General features: G+C 35.1%; 1 protein-coding gene across 1 annotated transcript in view; it reads right to left on the bottom strand.

Annotated features, from left to right (window-relative positions):
* CFAP47 (cilia and flagella associated protein 47) overlaps nt 1-24,049 on the bottom strand; it is a 296,518-nt gene that overhangs the window by 5,616 nt on the left and 266,853 nt on the right. Inside the window, exons 61-63 of the mRNA XM_068686651.1 lie at nt 23,436-23,607; nt 21,823-21,984; nt 11,604-11,772 (exon numbers count right to left, since the gene is read on the bottom strand). Of these exons, the coding sequence (XP_068542752.1) occupies nt 11,604-11,772; nt 21,823-21,984; nt 23,436-23,607 (503 nt within the window). The remainder of the gene's footprint in view (nt 1-11,603; nt 11,773-21,822; nt 21,985-23,435; nt 23,608-24,049) is intronic.

Raw genomic sequence — 24,049 nt, 5'->3', positions numbered from 1 at the left:
AGAATAAAATGCATGCTAAAGTAGCTCTCTGATTTTGTTCTTCTTCTGTTGTTTTGCTAAATATCAGTATTATATTTGCCATTGAAAATATCTGCTTTGGTGATGTTTACCTTTCTTATCTTTCGTATTCTGTTTCCTACTGTTCTAATGATTACCCTGTCATTGCTAAAGTACATATAATGGATATTGTTGTAAGTATTTTTTCATTCATGTTGCAACTATTCAATAGGAAGAAGTTCCAGGTCATTAAACTGTAAACCTTTTGACACAGGCTTTGTTCTCTTCTATGCATTTATACAGTGTTTACAATATCTCACATATAGGCTGCATACAGTTACAACTTTTAAAAGTCATCACTATATGAATCTCTAATTCTGATGCTTATTTCATAACTGGTTTTAACCAGTATTTCAGTAATGGAATATGTACTATTCTGTACTTGTATTGAAAGAATAGGCAACTTTTTTTGCTGTGTCTTTTTAAAAAATATATTTTTAAACCCTCTACATTAAAACTGGTGGTACTGATTTTTCATAACGTCTTCTGAATGAATGACTGTATTCTAATAAAGGTTAGTAAGTGTAGGATCTTAATAGATACTTCATCATGCATGCATAATTTTTTAAACTTTCATTACTCTTCTGCTGAAATCAAAATCTAATTTAAATTGAATATTATTCCTGTGTAAAACAGACATATTAGCTCATCATTATTCTAAACCTTATTAAATACTGTTCAGTGATCTGCTAACTTCACTGACACTAAAGATAAATGCCAGCAAAAGCAGGTGTGATGTGGACCAACATCAGTATCTTCTGTCTAAAGATAATATTGTCTTTTAAGAAATGTAAATCTCTCTCCAGAGGTAGCTAATTGTCTTTTTAATTCCAGTACAAGATGAAAAGGTTTATCTTTATTTAGTATGTCAGATTAACAATTTAGTTTAACGAAAATTTAACCTCAGGGTCATATACACTGTGTGCACGATTCATTGATCACTTCAAGGTCAGAAAAAAGTTCTGTCAATTGTTTCAGCCAAAGATTTTAACTGAGTATCAAGTTACTAAAAATCTTTTTTGTTCGTGAAATCCACACATATCGTAACTTTACTTTCTATAGTTTTCTTAACTGTTTGAAGCAGGATTAAACAAAACTGGTAGGCTGTGTCACCTCTCAATTTCATTTACTGTTAACACCAAACAATATGGACTTCTAGGCAGTAAGAGCCTATTGTTAATTGCCTGTTTGCTGTTCAAATGCTCTGTATTGTATATTTTGTGGGGGTTAAGAAGAAAAAATAAAAAAGTTTATGGCTTTGCTTGGTAAAAAAGGTTCAACAAGGAGAAGTGCAAAGTCCTGCACCTGGGGAGGAACAACTCCAGGCACCAGTACCTCCTGGGGGGCACCCAGCTGGAAAGCAGCTCTGCAAAGTACCTAAGAATCCTGATAGACACCAAGTTGAACAGCAGTGTGCCTTTGCCTCTATGAAGGCTAATGGTATTCTTGGCTGCACTAGGCAAAGTATCACCAGCAGGTCTAGAGAGATCCTTCTGCTGTACTCAATATTTGTGAGGTTGCACCTGGAGTTCTGTGTCCAGTTCTGGGACCCTCCAGTACACGGGAGACATGAGCAAGCAAAAGAAAGTCCAATAGAGGGCTAAGAAGATGACTGAGGGATTGGATTACCTTTCCCATGAGGAGAGAGCTGGGACTGTTCAGCCCAGCGAAGGAAGACTTGGGGGTGATCTGTTCACTGTCCATTAATACCTGAGGGATGGCACAAAGGAGACAGACCCAGGCTCTTTTCAGTGGTGCCCAGTGCCAGGACAAGAGGCACTGGGCACAAACTGGAGCACAGGCGGCTCTGCCTGAACACCAGGAAACACTTCTGTGCTGTGTGGGTGATGGAATACTGATCACCCAGAGAGGCTGTGGAGTTTCTCATTTTAGAGATCTTCAAAAGCTAGCCTGGACATGGTCCTGAGCAACCTGTTGCAGGTGGCCCTGCTTGAGCAGGGAGGTTGGACCAGATCACATCTGGAGTTTCCTTCTAACCTCAAACAATCTTTGACTCCGTGATTCTGTGAAAAAGCTGTTTATACAAGTGCTGGTGTAGCCTGTGTCAGGTGCAGTTCTGTGGCAGGAGAATTTGCTCCATACCCAATGGAAACTCATTGAGCTTAATTGGGAAAACATTGTGTTCATAATCACATAAACCCTTTAGATATGATCCATTAAGATGAACTCAAAATAATAATAATAATCTGTAACAACCTAGTCCATCTATTGTAAATCATCTGCTGTCATCCAAAACAGTTGGAGAGACAGCCTTTGTGGAAAAATTGTGCAGTTATGTACTTATTTACTGAAAGGAAAACGTCAGTTTGCAGTTCATTGCATTCTGCTAAAGTGGTAACAAGTGTTACACAAATGGAAAATAGTTACTGTAACTGCCAACATAGGTTAGCGCTACAAGACCACCTAGAACTCAGTAATTTTTGGAAAATTTTGGACACCCATGTCTGTTTAACTAGAATATTTATTTTCCAAGGGCAAAATATTAGGTTTTCAAATGTTATTCAAGTCATAAGTATTTTCTTTCAGGATAAAGCTTAACAGTTTAAACACAATGACTGCTTTAATCAATATGAAAACTGCAACAAGAGCGAGTCCACCAAGTTCAGAATCAGTGCAAGTGCCTTCAAGCTGCTTTCCAGGTCAGATATGTTTCAGTGATAGAGAAAGAAGGATCAAGTATCAGACTTTTACGGAGTGACAGAGAGGGGACAATGACTTTGAGAGGTCTTTAGTATATGACAATATTTGACTTATGAGCTGCATTTTCTTGCCTAAGAAATGGGTCAGAATTTTCCAAATAGGAGGAACTTTGCATGTGCTTATGACAGTGCTGATTATTATACAAAATTTGCAACAATTATAATGCTAGCACCAGAACTAACAAACAAAGTCTAAAGACAAAAGTATTGAGTACAAACACAAAAGGCAGTCTCTGTTATGATGTATGTAATAATAACTTAGGTATTTACAAATCATTGGGTCCCTGAATCTCTTGACCTATTTCAGAGTTGTGCTGATACTACAGATTATACAACTTCAGAAGAAAGACCAGACTACAGTCTAAACATCCCTGACAGTCTGAGGGAAGTTTGGATATTGAAATTAATGACTTCCTTTTATCAATATCTAGAAAGTCCTGACGGCTATAATCCAGTTTAAGTCTGAAGAAAGCAATAATTTGGTTTACCTGTTTGGAGTAATGGCCAACTGCAGAACGACATTTCTATGACAAATATTGTGAAGAATAAAAAATAAGACATATGCTACCAATTTTTACTGTGTATTCTATATTATTCAAGTAAGCTATTCAACTGTCTTGATAGCTGAATAATATTCATGAAATAATTTATTCAGCAAATACGGTTAGCAGTCACCAAATAATTTATGCAAAAGTATATTTTTTAGTATTCAGCCCATTCTTACAGATGGTTCATGATTCATAGGAGTAATTTGCAGAACATAGACCATCCATATGTATTCACTGTAGGCTGGCAGTGCTACTCAGTTACATACTAATTAATTGCAAGAGAAATTTGTGTTGGGAGGGAGCTAAATGTTGCAAGTGAGTATCAGGAATTTTAAGGTAAATGATATTCCAGTTGTCTTTCAAACAGTATTAATTCAGGAAAGTCCAAACAAGATTTGCAGGACTTCCTGCTAAAAGCTAAGGCACAGGAAATTACAGACAGTGCATCCTGTCCTCCCTGGACCTTAATTTGTATTGCAATGGTGGCAAGCAAAAAATGATCAATTACAATCAGTGTATACAGAATGAAATTAAACCAAATTTTTATGTGTGCCACTGAAGAGTTTCTTCCTCTATTTTTTTCCTTTATGATCAGTTTATGAAGAAAAAAAAAATTGTTTGGGTGCAACAATGTTGTAATGTTTCCATATCTGTAGCAATTTGATAAGATCAGCCATGACTTTCTTCTTTCAGTATGAGATTTGCAATAAATCTAGCACATATATACGCCATATATACCCTTTTCTAAGTTACTGAGAAGACTTCAGTTATTTGTATTTTAATGTAGTCTTTACTTAATATTTTACTTGCTAACTCTCATTTTGTATTAATTTTATAAATGATCACTAATGAGTCAGTATGAAGGCAGATACATTATATTCAATAAACAATATTGTTTGGTAGGTTTCATGTCATTACATTCCACTAACTTCCACTCCATAGAAAAATTTTTACTTCTTGATTGCTTTACTACACCATCATGCGGAACAGGGCAGATTAAGTGAATACATACCAGCCATTTGCTGCCAGCAAATGACATGGCCTCCACTGATCCCCACTTTTGCCCTTCCTCTTGTTCTTATCTGTTGTCCCTGTTTAGTGAATCTGGTAAAGGGGAAAACAGATTAAAAAAACACTGGAACAAATAAAAAAGGCCACCTACCAATGTCTTCCTCCTTCCTTGTTCTTTCAGTCTTCCATAATATCTAATTTTAAAATGGAAGGAAACTATAAGTAATTAGAAGAGTACTTTCTCTGAAGTCTTAAGTATTTCTTGTAGCTTGGAAGAAAAACCTCGTAAAAGGTCCCATAGACCCAGGGGTTCTGATCTATATCTGAAACTAAGGGAATTAAAGAAACCAAGGGAAGAAAAAAAAATGATGAAAGAGAGATTTCTTTCAGAGTTAATTTTTAAATGCAAGGTTGAGCTTCCTCATGCTAAGCTGTTTTCAGGCTGTTTCAATCCTTAGGATCAAAAAATACTGGAAAGATAATTTTCTTATACTGAAGTTGTTGGGGACCCTCTGTTACTGTGCCCACTCATATCAGAGTCTGCACCTGTTAGGTCCATGCAGTCAAATAAAAGGACACCTGTGTAGGGGTGGGAAACCTGGCTACAGTAAGTCACTATTCACAATTAAATAGTGTGTCCTATACAAGTCCATAATGTATCATGGAATTCTGAGCATTGGCAAGGAAAAAGAACTCCTGAAAAAATGATAATAATAATAGTAAAAGATTATTCTGGAGAATTCAAAGAAATAGTATCTTGTCCTTCCTTTGACCATCAACACAACTTCCTCTACAAGGTTACTCTTGAAGGACCAGAACAGTAGAAAACACAGTTTATGTTTGTTCATGGAAAGCTACAATACCTCCTTGTATGATTATCTTGACCATTTACTTAAGTAGAGAAATAACACTGCTATTTTTTAATAACACTGCTATAAAAAGTGGGAGGGTAGAGAGTTAAATGCCATCTGAATCACAAATAAATAAATAAATAAATAGCACTATCATAGAGTAACTGACATGGTTACTGCAAAGTCAAAATAAAACCTGCATATCTGAAGAGGTGAAATAAAGAAGTAAGAAGAAAAAAAAAAAAACACTTTAATTATTCAAAAAGATCTTCACCCACCCTGATATGTGCTGGAGGCACAATGCAGCATGATATAAACAAGTACATAAACAGCAAACAAAAAAAATATGAAAGTGTGGGCCCACTGCTGATTGCAGCAGCAGACCTGGTGACACAGGACAAGGAAAAGGCTGAGGTACTTAATGTCTTTTTCACTTTCACCTTCATGATGATGTCAAATCTTCAGAAAGGGAGAGAAGGAGTACCCCATGAACTACAGGACAGTCAACCTCACCTCAGTCCCTGGGAAAGTAATGGAACAACTAATTCTGGGAAACATTTTCAGGCACATAAAATAAAAGAAGGTGACTGGGGGTATCTAGCATGGATTCACCAAGGGGAAGTGATATTTAGCCAACATGATAATCTACGGTGAAATGGCTTTGTTTCGGTAAATAAAAAGAAAGCAGTGGATATTGTCTACCCAGATTTCAGTAGGGCTTTCAACACTGTCTCCCGTAAGATCCTCATGGACAATCTGTTGAAGTGTTGAGTGGATGAGCAAACAATCTGATGGATTAAAAACTGGTTGAACGGTTAGACCCAGATGGTAATGACCAATGGCATAAAGTTTAGTTGGAAGCCAGTAAATAGCAGTGTATCCCACAGGTCAATACTAGGTCCAATCCCATTCATCATTTTCATTAATGATCTGGATGATAGGGGCAGAGTGTACCCTTGGCAAGTTTGTGGATGACACAAAACTGGGAGGAGTAACTGATACACCAGACTATCCTGTCATTCCAAGAGACCTAAACAACTTCAGAAATGTGATCATAGGAACCTTATGAAGTTCAACAATAGGAAGTGTGAAGTCCTGCACCTGAGAAGGAACAGCCTCATGCAACAGTATGTTCTGGGAGCTGCCCAGATGGAAAGCAGCTTGGCAGAAAAGAAGCTTGGATACCAAGTTGAACATGTTCCAGCAATATGCTCTTGCTGCAAAGAAAGCAAATGGTATCCTGGGCTGCATAACTATACTGCCAGAAGGTGGAGGGAGGTGACCCTTCCCCTCTACACAGTGCTGTTGAGGCCTGGAGTACTGAGAGAGAAATGGAGCTACCAGTAAGAGTCCAGTGAAGGACCACAAAGATGACTGGAGCATCTCTTCTGTGAGGGAAGGCTGAGAGCTGGGACTGTTCAGCCTGGAGAAAAGAAGACTCAGGACTTCTCATCAATGTATCTGAAGGGAGGGTACAAAGAGGACGTAGCCAGGATCACAAACTGAAATAGAGAAGGCTCTCTCTGAAAATAATGAAACACATTTTTACTGTGAGGGTGACTGAGAAAAAAAAAAAAAGTTTTAATTGCTGAGAATGACATTGGACAGTCAGGGTCCAGTGTCCCAGATGTATCTCTTCCCAGTCTTCTACTCATTCCTACCAGTGCTCTGAGGGTGGGGGCGAAAGCTTTGATGTTGTGCAAACACTGTTAATTAATACCCAAAACACTGCTGTGTTGTCAAGACTGTTAAGTCACAAATCCCATACACAGCAATACACAGGCTGCTGTGAAGAAAGCAAAATCCACTCCAGCCAGACCCAAATACTGTGATCCTGCCTGAGCATCTTGTCTGGGTTAGACAAGTCCCTTCCAACCTCAAGAATTCTGTGATTCAGGGATTGTAGTGTATGATACATCAAGACTTATTTTCTTTCATCTCTTTTCTCGTTACTTATAACTGCCCTAGTGATTTTGAATGTATTTTAACATCCAAAATTAAGTGCAAAACATACAACTCATTTCCTTATATACTCACAGATTTTATTATATACTCAACAATTCATGTGAGCCATTCCTCACAATGTGGTAATATTAAAGCTGGAGTACTGAGCCATCCTGAGAAACTGTCACCAACACTTTATTTCAGTGTATCAAAGAGGAAAAGTGATCAAACTAGAGTCTGAGAATGCTTGTGAATAACACTTCTCCTCCTTTATCAGATACTACACATAGAATCATAGAATCATTTAGGTTGGAAAAGATTGTCAAGTCCAACCATTAAGTTTACATTTAATCAATGGTCTTTTCTTCCCATTTTTAATTAAAATGGTAGCTCAGCAGTCATTTTCTTAATTTATAGGAACAATTCCAGATCGAATTAAAAATAACTTAAATCGACTTCTGCAATTCAAATATTAGATGTTTCACAGCTTTGCTTAGATGTAATACAATCAATATCAAATATTCCCTCACTACTGGCAATGTTTTGAATGCCATTATACACCAGTCATTCCCATATTTGTATAATCTCTTGTCATTATGGGAATTATAGTCTCAATAAGCAAACTAACTATTTTTATGCCTATGAATCAAAAATTTTGAGTATTGATTCTTCACTCAAAATCCAGTGATGCTAGTGATAGGATGTGGTATATTCACTGCTTGGAATGAACTTTCTGGACCTCTGTTTGTAATCACAAAACTCAGTTCAACATCAGACAGGGGACACAGGTGATATCTTCCTCATTGTGAAACTATTTCAATTATCCTATTAGCTTTTTTACATTTTCCCTTGTTCATTATTTTTAAGAGATACAATTCAGAATAACATTAAACTACGGTAATTAACAAATCTACCAGGAACAATGCACAATGTATTTTCACCAAGCTACTGAATATGTAACAGTATCATTTTCTGTTAAAATATGCAAGCTTAGATACATAAGCTTAGAGAAGCCACAGACGGCTACTGTGGCTTGCACACGGCAGCATTTATTTCCAGAGCAGCATGACAAATGGTTTTGATATGCTATCTTCCATAGGCTAAGTTAGTGATTATTCAGTAATAAAGGTGCACAAGCCTGACTTCTAGAGGGCTTGATAATGTTACCTGCAATCTGGTTTTCTCTGACATCTATTTTATCTTTTAAGACTTATTTTGTTTGCCCTCTGCTTTAGAATATCTCTGCAGTCTCATCCATGAATTACAACACATTTGCTCAGGTCTCCAGCTGGATTCAGCACACTGCAAGCAAATTAGCTGTAGGCCAACTTGAATACACCCTTTTCCAAGCCAGGACTTGCCAGCCTCCTGGCTGCTCTGTCTTGTACCTGGCAGCAGCTCCTGTTCCGGGAAGCCTGTACAGAGTTCCCCTGCCCTTGCTGGCCCTAGGCTCTGGCGCTTGTCTCTTCAGTTTTGCCAACACATCGCAGCCAAACTCAGAGATGTTAGTCTGACTGAGGAAGTCCTTTTTATCTTCTCAGTAATTTATAGCTTATATATTATCCTTTCACTAATTTGTAATTAGTGGGAAAACATTTTTTCTTTTCAGTTAGAACTGCACTGCTTATGAAAGCTATTAAAAATGTTGACGTTTGATTATGGAATAATATCTATTTAAAATGCTCTTCATGCACTGTCATTGTTTCTTGCTTGTAGCTCAGTAAGATTAAGATGTTCTCCTTCACAGATACAGAAACAAGCATGATTATTTCATTTACAAGCTTTTTCTTATATTTCTCTAATTTCATTCTTTGATCTACAGAAATTTTTAAGTAATTGGTACTTTTACAAAATTAAGATTCCTACCAGCTATTCAAATAATAGTCTAACTTCAATTGTTTTGATATGTAGTTGACTCAGGACATAGGTTTTAATGACGGTTAAAGAAAATTGAATTGCTTCAGCAAAATAATTAAAGTTTTCTGCCATTAATAAAATCTACTGTAAGTATTCATGAATATTAAGGTTTTAAAGAATTCCCCAAATACTTCATGAAGTACTTCATGATTTGTGTACAGAAAATATAAATGAGGCTACATTATTTCAATTATAGATATGCATTCAGTTAACAAAATGTACACACTGAATTTTGGTAAAGACAAATTGTAATCTCTTCACATTAATTACTTCTTCAGGACTGGGTTCTCATCAGGGCAAATAAAACAAAATAATTTGCATGTACAATGTTTGGGTTTAATGTTTTCAACAAATGAAGAAAAGATGACTTTCCCCATAATCCCAACCTCCTGTTTTACTTTACAACACAATTGTAACGACCAGCATAAAACAGATAAAGAACTTACACTGTCATCTGTGCTGCTTTACAGCCCAATTATCACTGTTCATTGAAGCATACAAAAATAGCAGTTCTGCAACTCACTATTCATAGAATTTAATAATAAAACTATGTTAGTGTTAGGACTCTGACTTTATCCCTAGAAGTGCAAAGGAAATTTTACAGGAAGAGTGCTGTAGTCTGTAGTATGGCAGTATCAGAAGAGACACAATACTGTAAAAACACCTTTGCTGCTTTTAAGAACAGTTCAAAGCCTCTGTCAATACCTTGCTGAAAGAATACATGCAAAAGAGGTTCTTCAGTGTTAGGTCCAACATTGTTTTTCACCACTTTCATTATTATTCCCCAAATAAGAGTGATTTAATACTGTTTTTGCCATCTAACTAAATCTGTCTTCTTCAGGGTCAGTAATGATAATTATTTGAACTAACAGGAAAGGCAAAGGCAGAAATGAGTATCTGGTATTCTCAACATGTAGTCAAGTTTCTTTCAGGTAGCTGTTGAGAGTCACCAGCAGAATTATAGTCACAAGTGCTACAGCTTTTATTAGAACTACATGACCTAAAGATTTTGTGGAGAGGAAAGAATGAATTCTAGTATACCCCCAAAGGGTTATCAGCAAAAATAAAGAGAGTATAAGCCATGAAGAGTCATTAATAAATTTTTTAACATTCAGGAGTAGATTGGACAAGACAAGACCTATGACAATAATATGTATGAGTGAATTCCTATACCCATACACAGTAGCACAGGTGGAGATGTAAAGAACCATCTGCCTAGATCATAACCTGAGACTGAGGTGTGGAAATTAAAAATCCAATTACTCAAAGCCCATCTGTACTCATAAATTCCTCAAAGAAAAATTTGGATTAGTGAGTGAGTTCTTAGAAAGCAAATCTTTGACCATGATGCATATCCCATTGCAGACAAATTCGTCATGTAGAAGCTCTATTTTCAATGGATGTTAAACCAAAGACAAATATGGCTAGTACATTTTAATGTGCTATGCCTAATAACAGGAGTTTTGTTCCAGAACAACATTAGAAGTTTCTGAGGTGTATATATGTGTTATATAGCATTGTATAAATATAAAAGAACACAGTGGATTCAGCCAGTTATTTTGTTTTTCAAATGCAAGAGATATAAAGAACACTGCTGTTTATGTAAAAAAAAAAATAATGAATTGATCAAATGTCTAATCCAGTAAAAAAACAAAACAAAAACAAAACAAAAAAAAAATGATGGATTAAATGGCCTTCCTGTTTCCCTAGGATATCTCTTTCTTATTCCTGTTGTGCATGTTACCACACAGAGAGAAAACACTATAGATATGTCATGCATCTTTTTATCAGCTTTATTTTGACCATCTAATTTTTAAATCAGTATTGCTGTTTCACTTCTAATACAGTAACCCAAAGACATTGCCAGCATGCAGTGAAGTGTGCATTTCAAGTGCAAACCATTATTTGCAGAGAGTTTCAGGTGTTCTCCAGTACTATAAATTTTGGACAAACCCTTTCCTTTTAAAGAATGACTTAACATTCCTGAAGTAAAAAGAACATTTTTACTACTGAAAGAAAAAATGTCTTGTGATGTTTTCTGACCTTCAGACTCAGAAGTTACTTGGCTAAAAATTCTTTTTGTTTATTTTGAAGCTTTTTTTTTATATGAAGTTATACCTAGCTTCTTCTTCTGAAATTTGCCTTTTACAGTTTAGTATCTACCTTCTAGTGCCTCAACTTAGGTCTCATATATTCAATTACTCACAAATTTTCCACTTATTCTTAATATGATTTTTTTATTATTATTCTGTTAAAAGTTATTCTGTCATGTTGTATATGTAGTTGTTTTATATGCATTACGATATGTATCTGTTTCTGGTGCTGATGGCAAAGGGATAACAAAGAAATTAAAATTAGAATATAAATTTTTCCAACTTGTCATAAGTTAATTTTCATTATTTTATTTTATTCTTGTCTGTAGTGAGGAGTAGCAAAATAATTACAGTGTGCATTTGCATGTTTTAGTAATGCTTTTTTTGTATAAGATTATTTTTTCCTTCCAGTCCTGAGTAATGGAGAGAGTATATTTGGGTATTGCATCTAGGAAGACTTACCTGAATTACAAGTGTTGCTTTATGCTTCTTGCCATACATTCTTGGCTTGAATCCCACTGTTATATGGGTTCCAACAGTGCCCACTGGAAGAAGTTCTCCAGCTTGTGGCAGTACAACAAAGTCAGGATCACTGCCTGCCAGGAAGTATGCAGTGAATGGCTCAGGGTACCTACAGGAAAGCAAAGGAGGTTATTGTGCCTTTTGCAATATCTTAATACAATTTATTTTTAATATAATAATAATAATAATAATAATATAATAATAATAATAATAATAATAATAATAATAATAATAATAATAATAATAATAATAATATAATAATAATAATAATAATAATAATAATAATAATAATAATAATAATAATAATATATTAATCTTATATAAAAATAAAATATGTTAAATATATTATATAATAATAATATAAATTTCTATAATAATATTTTTTTTATTTTTAAACATTCAGGCCACCATGTGGCATGACTTAGGAAATGTGGCAGCCCATGAAATGCTTGAACAATAACAGCATTATTACTTACAGAATAATTTTTTATAGTAATTGTTTACGATTAATTATAAAGATTTATAATCTTTATATGTAGGGATCTGCATACTAGTCTTCTATTTAAAATATATTTTGTTATAAATATGATAATAACTAGAGAATAATTATAACATCTGGGGTTTTTTTGTTTGTTTTTTAAGTGTAAAAGTATAATGTGAATTATCAAAATAATTTTAATGTCAGAGTAGAAAATATACTTACCCTATTTAAAACCCCTCACTTTTCCAATCCCTAATCAAATAAAACTGACAAGCCACCCATTTTGTTAAGATTTATGACTAGAACTGAATTTGCAGTCTGATGGAGTACTAATAAATTAGGAGTGAGTTTGAAAGGCTTGAAATGAATATATGGATAAATATAGTTTTCTATCAGTTTTCAAAACTTGTCATGTCTCACAGACCAAATACTTTGAGATACTGCAATAACAATAATCATGTTCCTCTACTGATACTATTGTACAACTGCAGTCTCATAAGAATTTTTGTCACAGGTACTACAGATCTTGTCTAATTGCTAGCTTCATGGCAGTACCATTGCACCAAAAGAAAACGTCTTATTCCTGGTAGAAAGAGTGGCTGCGCACTACCAAACAATCTTTAGACAATTCCAACATGACGCCTATTTATCACAGTTTCTTACAGATCAGTTGTCATAAGCATTCTAAGCATGAAAATACATATATATTGCATTTTCCTGTCAAATTCCCTTTAGTTTTTACATACATTTCTGAGGACAACTCTATTCCAGACAGAAAAAGAACAAAAGAAATTAAAACTAGAAATTTGATGACACGGTCAAGAAATAATTCACAACAATCTATCACAGTGTAACAGTGCAAATACTGCGCACACATAGAAGGAAAATATTTTTAGTTGATAAAACTTAAAGGATGAAAAACTAACAGCATCTCAGACAAGAAAGCTGTTCAAATCTTTTTATTCATGGATTGTTGCACCAGAAATAACACTGCTTTTCAAAAAAAAAAAAAAACACTCACAATGCAATGGAATTTAATATTTTATGACAATTCAAATCTCTATAGAAATGTCCCACATATTTAGGGGAAGTGCTATTCATTGCATGGTATGCTGGGTCATGTTGTTTAAAAATAGTTTAAAATAGCTCTCCTTTTGTGTATGTTCTCACGGAAGGTTTTCTTAAATTCTAAAATACTGTCAGAAAAAAAAAAAAAAAAAGTCAAACTGAGAGTTTGTAGAAGAAAACAGTGCAAGTGCAGAAAATGGAAGCCAAAAAGCTTCCACCTCCTCAGAAAGTTAACTGAGATTTAGCAGTGCTACCAAGCTCCAATGCATTAGAGGATTGAGCCTAACTTTTCCTTTGGTTGACATCAAGGTGGTCAAAAGAACTGAACGTCTGAAAACACATTTCAGTTTTTGAGACATTAAGCTTATTCTGACGTTCTCTTTTGGTGGTACCTAAAAAGGGGTGCAGCTGAGTTTATAGCACTAAGCTTACAATAGCCTGAGTTCCCATGTATATAGCATCTAAGCCTTGAGTCTTCACATCAGTATTTCCTATAAGACCTGCTCAGGTACAAATGCTTAAAGCATACCTACAAAATAAAGGACAAGCACAGGATGAGAAAGGATGCTGCTCTTAAACTGAGTAGCAGAGTAGATCACTCATCGAAAATGTCTGAGATAACTACTCAAACCCTGGTTCTGTAAACATGAACCTGAACACAAGTCTTCACTTCCAACAAAACTGCTCTATTGACTAGATATAGGAACATTTTAAGAAAGCACTTTCATTGTCTCTTGTTCAGTCTGTTTTCTAGTAAGCACTTAGGGATGACATGCCCTAATAAACACATTTTGTGTTCATAAAACGTACAACAGTGTGACTTAGACTACAGAAACAGTGATTAAATGTTAAGGGAGATGGAAGAGGCTGCATGCATAGAACACAAAAAAGACAGAAAAGAAAATAAAGACCTTATTCCTGTCAAAATTGCATCTTAGCAGGGAGTGATGCAACAGCAGATTTTTTTCAGACACCATAAATAATTCCTTAGAACAGTCAGAGAGTTCACATGAGAAAAATCTATAGTTTAAGTCCCGGCAAGGGAACAAGACAATTTAAATGGAACTGTCACAAAACCAATCTACAACTGTGCACACAAGATATTTGCCAAGTAAGAGAAAAAAATCTTCTTGCATCAAATTTGTCAGAATATAACTTTCAGAAAGAAAAATAGAGAAAAACTAATAAAATGCTTTCAAAAAAAGATCTGCATGCTTTGTATTGATACAAGACAGTAGATGCAGCTGCATTTTTTTGTGTGATGAGTAAAACATATATATGTATGCACATACAGACATATATGAACACATATATACGCACCTAAAAAATCCTCCTTTCCTCTCCCTCCTCTCCCCCAGTCTGGAAGTTTTAAACAAAACAATCAAGTCATATATTGGACATAAAAAGTTCCTCTAAGTGGGAGCTATGTCCAGTAAGGAACATAGAAATTCTGGCAAATTAAATGTATAGCCGTAATATGATAGACCAAAAAAGAAAGATATATAACAGTACAAGAACTAATGATTAATATTCTATTCATGCACATTCAGAAACAGGAACCTTTCACAGTGCCTCTACTGATAAATCTTTTTTTTTTTCTTTTTTTTTCTTTTTTTTTTTGTGTGTGTTAAAAGTATATCTAAAGATGGCTTCTCAAGAAAAACAAAAACAGTGTTTTCACTGATGTTCACATTGGGAATATGATCTGGCACCCTGGGTAACTTGCTAGCATAAGCAAATTGCTTGTCATTGTCATTTTCTCTTGTACAGAAAAAGCTGGACATAAAGTTCCCAGAATAGCACTGAATTTCAGACATTATTCTTTTCAGTGTCTGTGTGTTTAGTGTATAATTAAAAATTAATAATTTCGTGGCCTAAAATAATTAAAAATTAATTCCTCCTTTTCTCTTTGATTACTGCTTCAGGTGAAACCACTCTGGAGTTAACGTTTGGCTTCTCATTTCACAGCCATGAAAGACAGTGATGAGACTTTCTATATTTTTACAAGAAGGCTTTTGTTTAACGCAAGAGTGGCAGATACTAACATATGCGATAAAGTTTAATGATATGCAGAGTTTTGAAAACACATAAGAATCAAGCACAAAGGAATTAGTAAATACAAGCGTAGAGGCCATACAAGCCAGAGGAAGTAAATTTGTCTTCCCACCTTTGTGTTCCATAACTATAGTCAACAGTTTTATATTGCTGTCAGATAATATGCCCTCTCCCCTTATTCAAATAATGAACAAGAGTGAATAGTAATTTGAATTTAAATAATAATTGGACAATGAAATCATGGCAACAGGAAGAGTGGAAATTGAGTTAGTATTTAATAGACACATTTATAATTACTCCTTTAATCTTTACTTCATAGTAGTTTAAATAGCAGTTCATGCTCATCAGTGCTCTCATTTTTAAATAATTTTTAAATTAGTAAACTAGTAGTGAATAACACTTTAAGTCTTCAAATAAATAAAACCTTAAAATTTATAATCCCATAGAGATCTCACTGCAAAAGCCTATAAAATAAATGGGCACAGCAAAACTAAAAATATAGGTCTTCATTAAACTAAGACTCAAAATAACTTTAATATTTACTTACCTCTTCCTCAAACTAGAGAAGCAGTAAATTATTCCTACAGAAATTTATTATTTTACAAAATCAGTATTATGCAAACTATAGCTTAAAAACAACCCACAGATAAAATGTATTTTTTAAATAAAAGAAAATAAAAGAAAAATAACATAACCTCTTAATTTGTAGTGTATGACTTCTTAATGAAACAAAGGATAGAAATCCCATTTGAAAATGTTGCAACAAGCTTCCAAAAATATTTTATCCTAAATAAACTTGTTGTCACTTGTAGTTAACATCTGTTGGATGTCACAAGAAATGTCACTATATACAGTTATCAAATTCTATAAAATTATTAGTGATAGTTGGCATGAGCTAGATGATTTCTCTTCTAAAAATAGTGACTATTAATAAAAAAAAAGAGACCCTCATCATTCATCAAAATTGGTTCTTTTATGTGTCACAAGCAACTCTGGTTTAATTGACCACTCTAAATCCTGACCTCTGGACATCAGAAAAGATTTAACTCCAATTATAACTATATAGCTTAAGAAATACTGCTTCAAAATCAAAGGACTTTCAAAAATACAAGAAATAGTGCATGACAAGTAACTGTCAGCGAATGTTTTACTAGCTATTACATCACTTCTGCTGTGCACATGTTGTAAAATCAAAGCAGGAGCTAGAATTTTTATCTTCACAACATGTTAAGATTTCTGTCTCATTTCCATTCTACCCAGGAGTACTATGCATGCAAATAGATGAACTGACTTTTCTGGCTTGAAGAGGTCCAGGTCCCACGGCTAGACACAGCTCCTGGCTAAATGTGTTAAATGCCAGGTATTGTACTGTCAAGAAGGATGATTATAACTGCTGTATTGTTAATATTTTCTATCAGTCTACGTTGAGACTCCAAAATGGAGCTCAATTAACTTTTATATTTTGCAGCTGACACTATGTGGGAGATACTAAGAAAAAGAATTCTCTAAAATAATGGTAGAATTTCACAGAACTTGGTAACGAGGGGGCTGATGTAGGCATCCAAGCCTGTAATGTGCACAGCAACTTAAAAGGGAGGGCAAGGGTGAGTGTACTGAGAACTTGATGAATGCATTTTGTTGCAGCATACATAATCCTAGCTCATGGTAATCCTAATGAAATAAAGCCATGATTATAGTAATATAGAAATATTTCTCAAAGTTCTAACTTTTTTGCTTTTCCTTTGCAATTAGGAATGGTACAGAAAAAAAAAATCGGTTGCTCACTATTCTTCAGTCAACATTAAAATTTATGTTGTTTGATAAAGGATTTATTTTTTTTTATTGAACGTTTTTTTCTGTGTACTAGGAAATGTTCATAGATGAAGTAAGGAAAATATCCATAATGGTGTTCAAAATATGAAATGTAGGTAAGATAACTAAGATAACTAAGTCTTCATATACAGTTATTCTAAATCCTAAATTCCTAAATATATTTTTCCTAAATGCCTAAGTATATTTTTCTGAAGCATACTTTGAGTTCACTGGAGAACTTGCCTTAATGTAGCAAATACCCTGTTTGTGGTAAACACAAGATTGGAATGAGCGGCTGGGGTGGAAGGACAGATACTGGATATGGGAAATGACATATGATTAGAACAATCACGTGGAAAGCTAGAATTACATTGGTGAAAGGAGGCTCTTTATGTGAGAAATAAGCAGATAGAAAGGGCAAGAGATAATTATCCATCATCTTGACTAAACATTCAGAATTAATGTAATTTAAAAAAAAAAAATCAAGTGAACATATTGTTCATATGTATATGGTAGCATTCTGCTGTAGCTGCATACCACTATTTAAATGTGAAGAAATAACATCCAACTGTCAAAACACCGCTGTACTGAAATACAAAGTAGTAAATATTCTCAAGAAAACAGTTTTGTATTAATAAAATAGTAATGATCCCCATACAATAAAATTTATTAAAAGTATATTAAGAATTTATTTTCAATAAAACAAATACAGAAAGGACACTTTGCTTAAACATAAGCATCAATTTCAGAAAACTTATCCTGTGTTTCAGTTTCACAGACCAGTATAGAAATAAAACAACAATAATTTGAACTGGATATCAAACAAGTTTCTTCAACTTTTACTTATGGGGAAAACATTTTGTCTATTCTTTTTGGTTTATACTGTTGACAATCCATAAATCATTGTCATTCAATAATACATTTATTACTAAGACAAACATTAATGATAAAACAAATATTAGAGGTTTGTATCAAAGCCAATTACCTCTGCGGAAATGTTGCCAAAAGATTTCAGCTGGTATTGAATTAAACCTACATTTATGACAAATACCAAGAAAGGTTAACTGTCAAATGTGTAGACAGTTTTTAAAAATATATATGATTTTTATTTTTCATACAGCAAAACTGTATAGATGCATTCTCAGTGTCTGTTGTTAGTTATTGATGCAGATGTTGCTCATTGGAGGCATGTGTACTATTTGCATGGACTCAGAGCTTTCATTATCGTAGATCATTGTGAACAGCAGAGCAACTCATTTGTAACTTTTAATTATTTGTGAAGCAGCTACACCAAATGCGGCTATGGGTAAGTTGGGAAATCATTAATTTACTCCAAAATACTTCATACAAGTTTAAATTTTGCTGGGGAGAAGTGAAATTAAAAGAAGACTACATTTCAATTGCAGCAGCTGTATAGAAAAGAAAGCTAAAACCATTGGCTTCATACCTTTGCAGTAGCCACCAACGGTACTCTGTGGACCATTTGAATTGGTATATAAATGAGAATTTTAATCTGTCCTTATTAAGATATTAAGCCTTTATTTCGTCTGTGGTTCTCAAATTTATTTTTGTTGTTGTTGCATCACTATGCAACCTACCACCCCCAAAAGATGCAGAAGTTTTATAAGTGAAGCCAATGCAATAACTCTATCCTGTAAGTAGCAAATAGCAGAGGGGGAAAAAGACACAGCAAAAAATATATATTTTTTTCTAGCAGGTTACTTAGAAAACTGTCTCCGTTTCCCCTGCCAGTTACTCTCAATGAACAAGTGCCATGAGGCACTATCTATCGTAAGAAATAAAGACAGAGAGTCACTGGGGGGAGAGAAGGGAGTGGGTTGGAGACAGGGGAGATAGGGGCAACAGAGGTGTATAGGACACCTCTTTTACATACTAGAACTGCTTCTTTATGGGAATGGGTTACTAATTTTTTACTTCAACGGAGTGACCATTTTTTCAGGAAGACTTAAAGAATGGCACTCTATACCTCAACTGAAACTTTAAAACACATTTCAATATTTCTGTTTTCTTTTTAATCTAAGTCATTTGAGTTATTCGAGCATTAAATTACACCTGTAATATACAGGTTTCTTATGTAATTGCTTTTAAACTGCAGATCCTGTACGCCACATTTTGTTTGGCTCAGTGTTCTATTTCTGTAACAAAACTTCCACCATCAAAAAGATCCTAAGCAAATCAAGGGTAAGATAAAACATATAAATCTCACAGAGCAGTTGTTCACACTATTTTCAATATGGAATATATTCACTACATGCAAGTTTTATGTTTTGTCTTTGAAACATACTGGAGAAATACTTCTTATGTAAAATAAATTTGAAATTTGTTTAAGGGAAAAAGAAAATTTGTGTTCCATCATGGCTCCTTCTTTATATAACTATAATGACTCAGGCTTTATAATACCTTTTTTAGAGAACATTAGCTCTCTTCGCTACTATCAAACACCTACCAGGAGTTTACAGTATTGCCAGAGTAATTGCTTCATTTTTATTCCTGAAACAGCCCATTCTATTGAAGCAGTTACCTTGAACACTGTGATAGTAGCCTTTTTCAGAGTCCTCAGTAATTATCAAAACTGAAAGCCATCTAAAAGCTGGAACAGTCCATCTCAGGTGCACAGCTTTTGGAAATAAGCTCTTTAAAAAGTGTGATAGAACCAAAGACACTTCTTGCTGGGGACGCTTCAAAATCATGTATCTACCATGAAAATTACTTATCCATCAGTATATTTGGCATGCTTTTGTAGTGGGTTTACATAGCAAGGTTTTGGTAGCAGTGGGCTGGAGGAATGGCTTCTGTGAGAAGAATCCAGCAGCTGCCCCGTGTTAAGTAACGGCGAGTTTCAATCGGCTCCAAAAGGGGACCCACTGTTGGCCTGAGCCAAGCAAATAGTTAATGTTGTTTGCACCTCTGGGAGAGCAGATTTAAGAAAGGGAAAAAATTAAAAATAATAATAATCTCAATCCTTTAGAGAGGAGTGAGAGCAGCCCTGCAGACCTCCAGGTGAGTGCAGAAGGATGGCAGGAGATGCTCCAGGCAGGCAGCAGCAGTTCCCCTGCGGCCTGTGGAGAGGCCCCTGGTGGAGCAGGCTGTCCCCCTGCAGCCCATGGGTCCCACATGGAGCAGATCTCCACGCTGCAGCCCCCCCATGGGTGGAGGAGCCCCCGTGAGGCAGGTGGATGTGGCCTGGAGGAGGCTGCGGCCCATGGAGAGCCCCCGCAGGAGCAGGCCCCAGGCCGGAGCTGCAGACCATGGAGCAGGAGCAGGGGGTTTGGGGGGAGCTGCCGCCCACCCGTGGGGGACCCGTGCTGGAGCAGTTTGCTCCTGGGGGATGGATGGACCCCGTGGGACGGAGCCGTGTGGGAGCAGTGCTTGAAGAGCTGCTGCCTGTGGGCAGCCCCCGCAGGCTCAATTCGGGAAGGACGGCATCCCGTGGGAGGGACCCCATGGGGAGCAGGGGCAGGGAGTGACCATGAAGAAGCAGTGGAGATGAAGCATCAGGGACTGACCGCAGCCCCCATTCCCCCATTTCCCTGCCCTGCTTAAGGGGAGGAGGTGGAAGAGGGTGGATGGGGGGAAGGTGGTTTTAGTTTTTCTTTGTTTCTCATTGCTCTAGCTTGTTAATAATAGGCAATAAATTTTACTAATCTCCCTACACTGTGTCTGTTTTGCCCATAGCAACAATTTTTAAGTGATCTCCCTGTCCTTATCTCAACCCGTGAGACCTTTTTTTCATATTCTCTCCCCTTTCCCTTTGAGGAAGGGGAGTGAGAGAACAGGTGGCTGCCCAGCTGAGTAAAACCACCACAGCTTTCTAGATGTACGGTAAAAAGGAAAAAAAATAAAAACAAAAAAAAAAAAAGTAATGACCAAAAGAAATAAAAATTCATGAACTAGTTTGATTTTAAGCATCATGACTGTCTTTCAGGTTCACTGTTTACTATTTAAAACTTACTTATTAAAAACACACGTTTTATTCATTGACTTCCTGCTGTATACAAATAACACTATGGGTTCTCTACAACGTTAGGAAATGCTAAGAAAATGATGAAATGTATTTGAAAATTCTGTTAACAGATATTTCTGCAGAACTTTTAAATAGTATATGTAGACCAGTAACAAAGCAGTGATGAATCTGACAATGTTATGCAGTGAAAGGGCAGGGTACAGATGAATTCATAATATCTGTACATAATAAAACAGGAATGCCTTCAAAAGAACTGCACATTAAAAATAAATAAAATAAAATATAAAATAAAATAAAATAAAATAAAATAAAATAAAATAAAATAAAATAAATAAAATAAAGCATAATGCAAAGAATTGTTTTTAACTTGCTTGAAGTATAAAGTACTTTGAAAAACAATCCATTAATGAAAGCATTAAGCATTTAATAGCAAGCCTTTAATATCTTGTCACACCTTCCTTAGCATTGTGTTCCATACTTTACACTGAAAAGCATTTTAGGGCAAAACCTTACTTAAAACAAAAACATTTGGATCTATTCCACAATTTTTCTCTTAAGGGACTAATATGCAGCATATTTGTGCTTCTTACAGTATAGCTTCAATATCCCATTTGCTAGTTATACAATGCAGCACTTGAAAGTAATGACATATTACTGAAATAGATGCAGTTCAGGTATGCTTCTGTTTCCCAGATCTGTTTTGAGTGTGAATTTAATCTACAGAAAACTACATAAATGCTTCATCATAAATATTTTACCTTGTCTGGCTTGTAAGCTTAAAATCAACAATAGATTCCTTATTTAGGCCAATTGCTTCAATGTTGATGACATCATCCACTTCTGGCTCTGTAGCAATGAACAGCATTGGAAACTTCCAAATACCTCCTGTAGTGCAGTGTACTACTAGAGTTCCTTCATTTCTTAAAATTTCAAACAAAAAACATTAATTTTATTATAAAACATATACTCAGTAAAATAATACCCAAAATAATCTTCAAGTGTGCAGAACAATACTATAGAAAAATGAAAATACAAATGGATTTAAAATGGAGTATGTTCTTAATTTTACATGGTTTAGTAAGTATCTGTCACCCTTTGACTGTAATGTAGGCAAAAGAAAAAAAAGTATGTAGAGCAAAAGAAAAAAAGACATAATATGAAAACAAAATGATGGGCACAGCTAAGAAATATGATTCTTCTGTTTACTCCATTGGGTTACACAAATACTACTCAATTTGGTTTACTTGTTATTCTTTAGTTGTTGTGGTGTTAGAGGAGAATTAAATGCAGAACATGTTAGCTGTTCATATTATATTTAAATAGATCTGTCTTAGTATGTACTAAGTACTCTGTAGATTCTGATGTACTAATGTACTCTAGATTCTGATGATGAAAAAAATAATTTAGCTACAGTCTTTCAGTACTCTACACCAACCCTTATAGTTCTCAAGTACATAAAGATTAAAAACAAACAAAACCAAAACCATCCAAACAAAAACACTCACAAACAAAACAACAACACAACCACAACAACAACAAAACACACAAAAAAGGGTAGAGTAGAAGACAAAAAGGTTTCAAAATTAATCTCCCCTCTGACACAACAATACTGTGTGGAGTGGGTGGATAGTCTTCCTTAAAGGTTTGTTCTTAATTTCAATAACCTTGTGGACTACCACAAACACTGTTCCATCCTGACTCATAAAAATACCTTCTCTGTATACACAACTGTGGAGAGCAAGCAGGGACTACTGCTTGCTCTCCCTGGTAATGTTGACCTCTGAATTTATTGCATGTTTGGGCAAGCTTCTTTCTAGTTTAGTCCTGTACCCACTTGACTGCTTCCAAAGAAAGGTGCAATTTTTCTCTCTCTTCAAAAGGATCTCTTTCAGTTTCTTCTTAGAGAGGTCTATCACAAGGTAATATTTTTTCTGTAGACTACCATTGTTACTAGGGCAGTAGAGACTCATTTTCAAATTCAGCCATCCCATGCAACCAAAGAACATGTAAAATGCTTGTCTAGGAAAGTTTATCAAAACTGACAAGCCACCTAGTCTGTATGCATTCCATGAATGTTGAGAACAATTAATTTTCATTGGAAATCATAATACTGTCAATACTCTAATGCTTATAAGTAAATTGATGCACACAGAGACTAAAGCAATAAGCCAACAGAATCATCTAGCAGGCATTAAAAATAAATACTATAGGTTTTAATATCAAAGTTATCATAATGAGAAGCAGTAAGTGAGAAAACTTAAAATAATAAATTTCAGAGGTGAAAAAAAAAGTGAGGAAAACAGTGTAGGGAGGTAGTGATCAGACTGAATCTTATTGCATTTTCAATTAGTAATAAGGAGCAGGGACTTACCTCATTGGTTTGTTAGGTGCAAACACTATATTAAATATCAGCGTTATAATTCCAGATTCTGGATCCCGTTCTCTTTGAATCAGATGCATACCAACTAAAGATTCAAGCTGAGATTTAATTTCATTTGACTGATATTGTAATTCATACAGAAATTCCACTGTTGTAGAGAAACCTAAATGACAGAAGGGAAAAAGATCAATCTGCATGCACTCAATACTCACACAGTTGGACAGATATTAGTTACAACTTGCCCTTTTTTTATTAAAAATGACAAATAAATGAAACTAGTAATTACCCAAAATTTGACTGATTTGCTCCTGACTGCATAGCAAGATCTTCCAATTTCATATAGCATGCTATGTTGTATCTGGTAAAATGGAAGCTGGAAAATTTACCTAGGAGAGGGGAACAATGATAGCAGCATTGTCCTGGCTACCACTTCTGCATTATGTTGAGGTATTTCTATTTCATAAGGCAAATGTAAATCGCAAGAATGTGATACTATTTTTGAGCAATGTCATTGAGACAATCTCAAAAAAAAATCTCATTGAGAACATCATTGCCACTGATGGCTACCAACCTGAGAAACACGTTACAGAAAAAGAAGAAAGATG

Source organism: Anas acuta, chromosome 1 (assembly GCF_963932015.1).
Source record: "Anas acuta chromosome 1, bAnaAcu1.1, whole genome shotgun sequence".
In the NCBI taxonomy this organism is placed as follows: Eukaryota; Metazoa; Chordata; class Aves; order Anseriformes; family Anatidae; genus Anas; species Anas acuta.
Note: the sequence above shows the minus strand (reverse complement) of the source record. Positions and strands in the feature narration are given on the sequence as shown.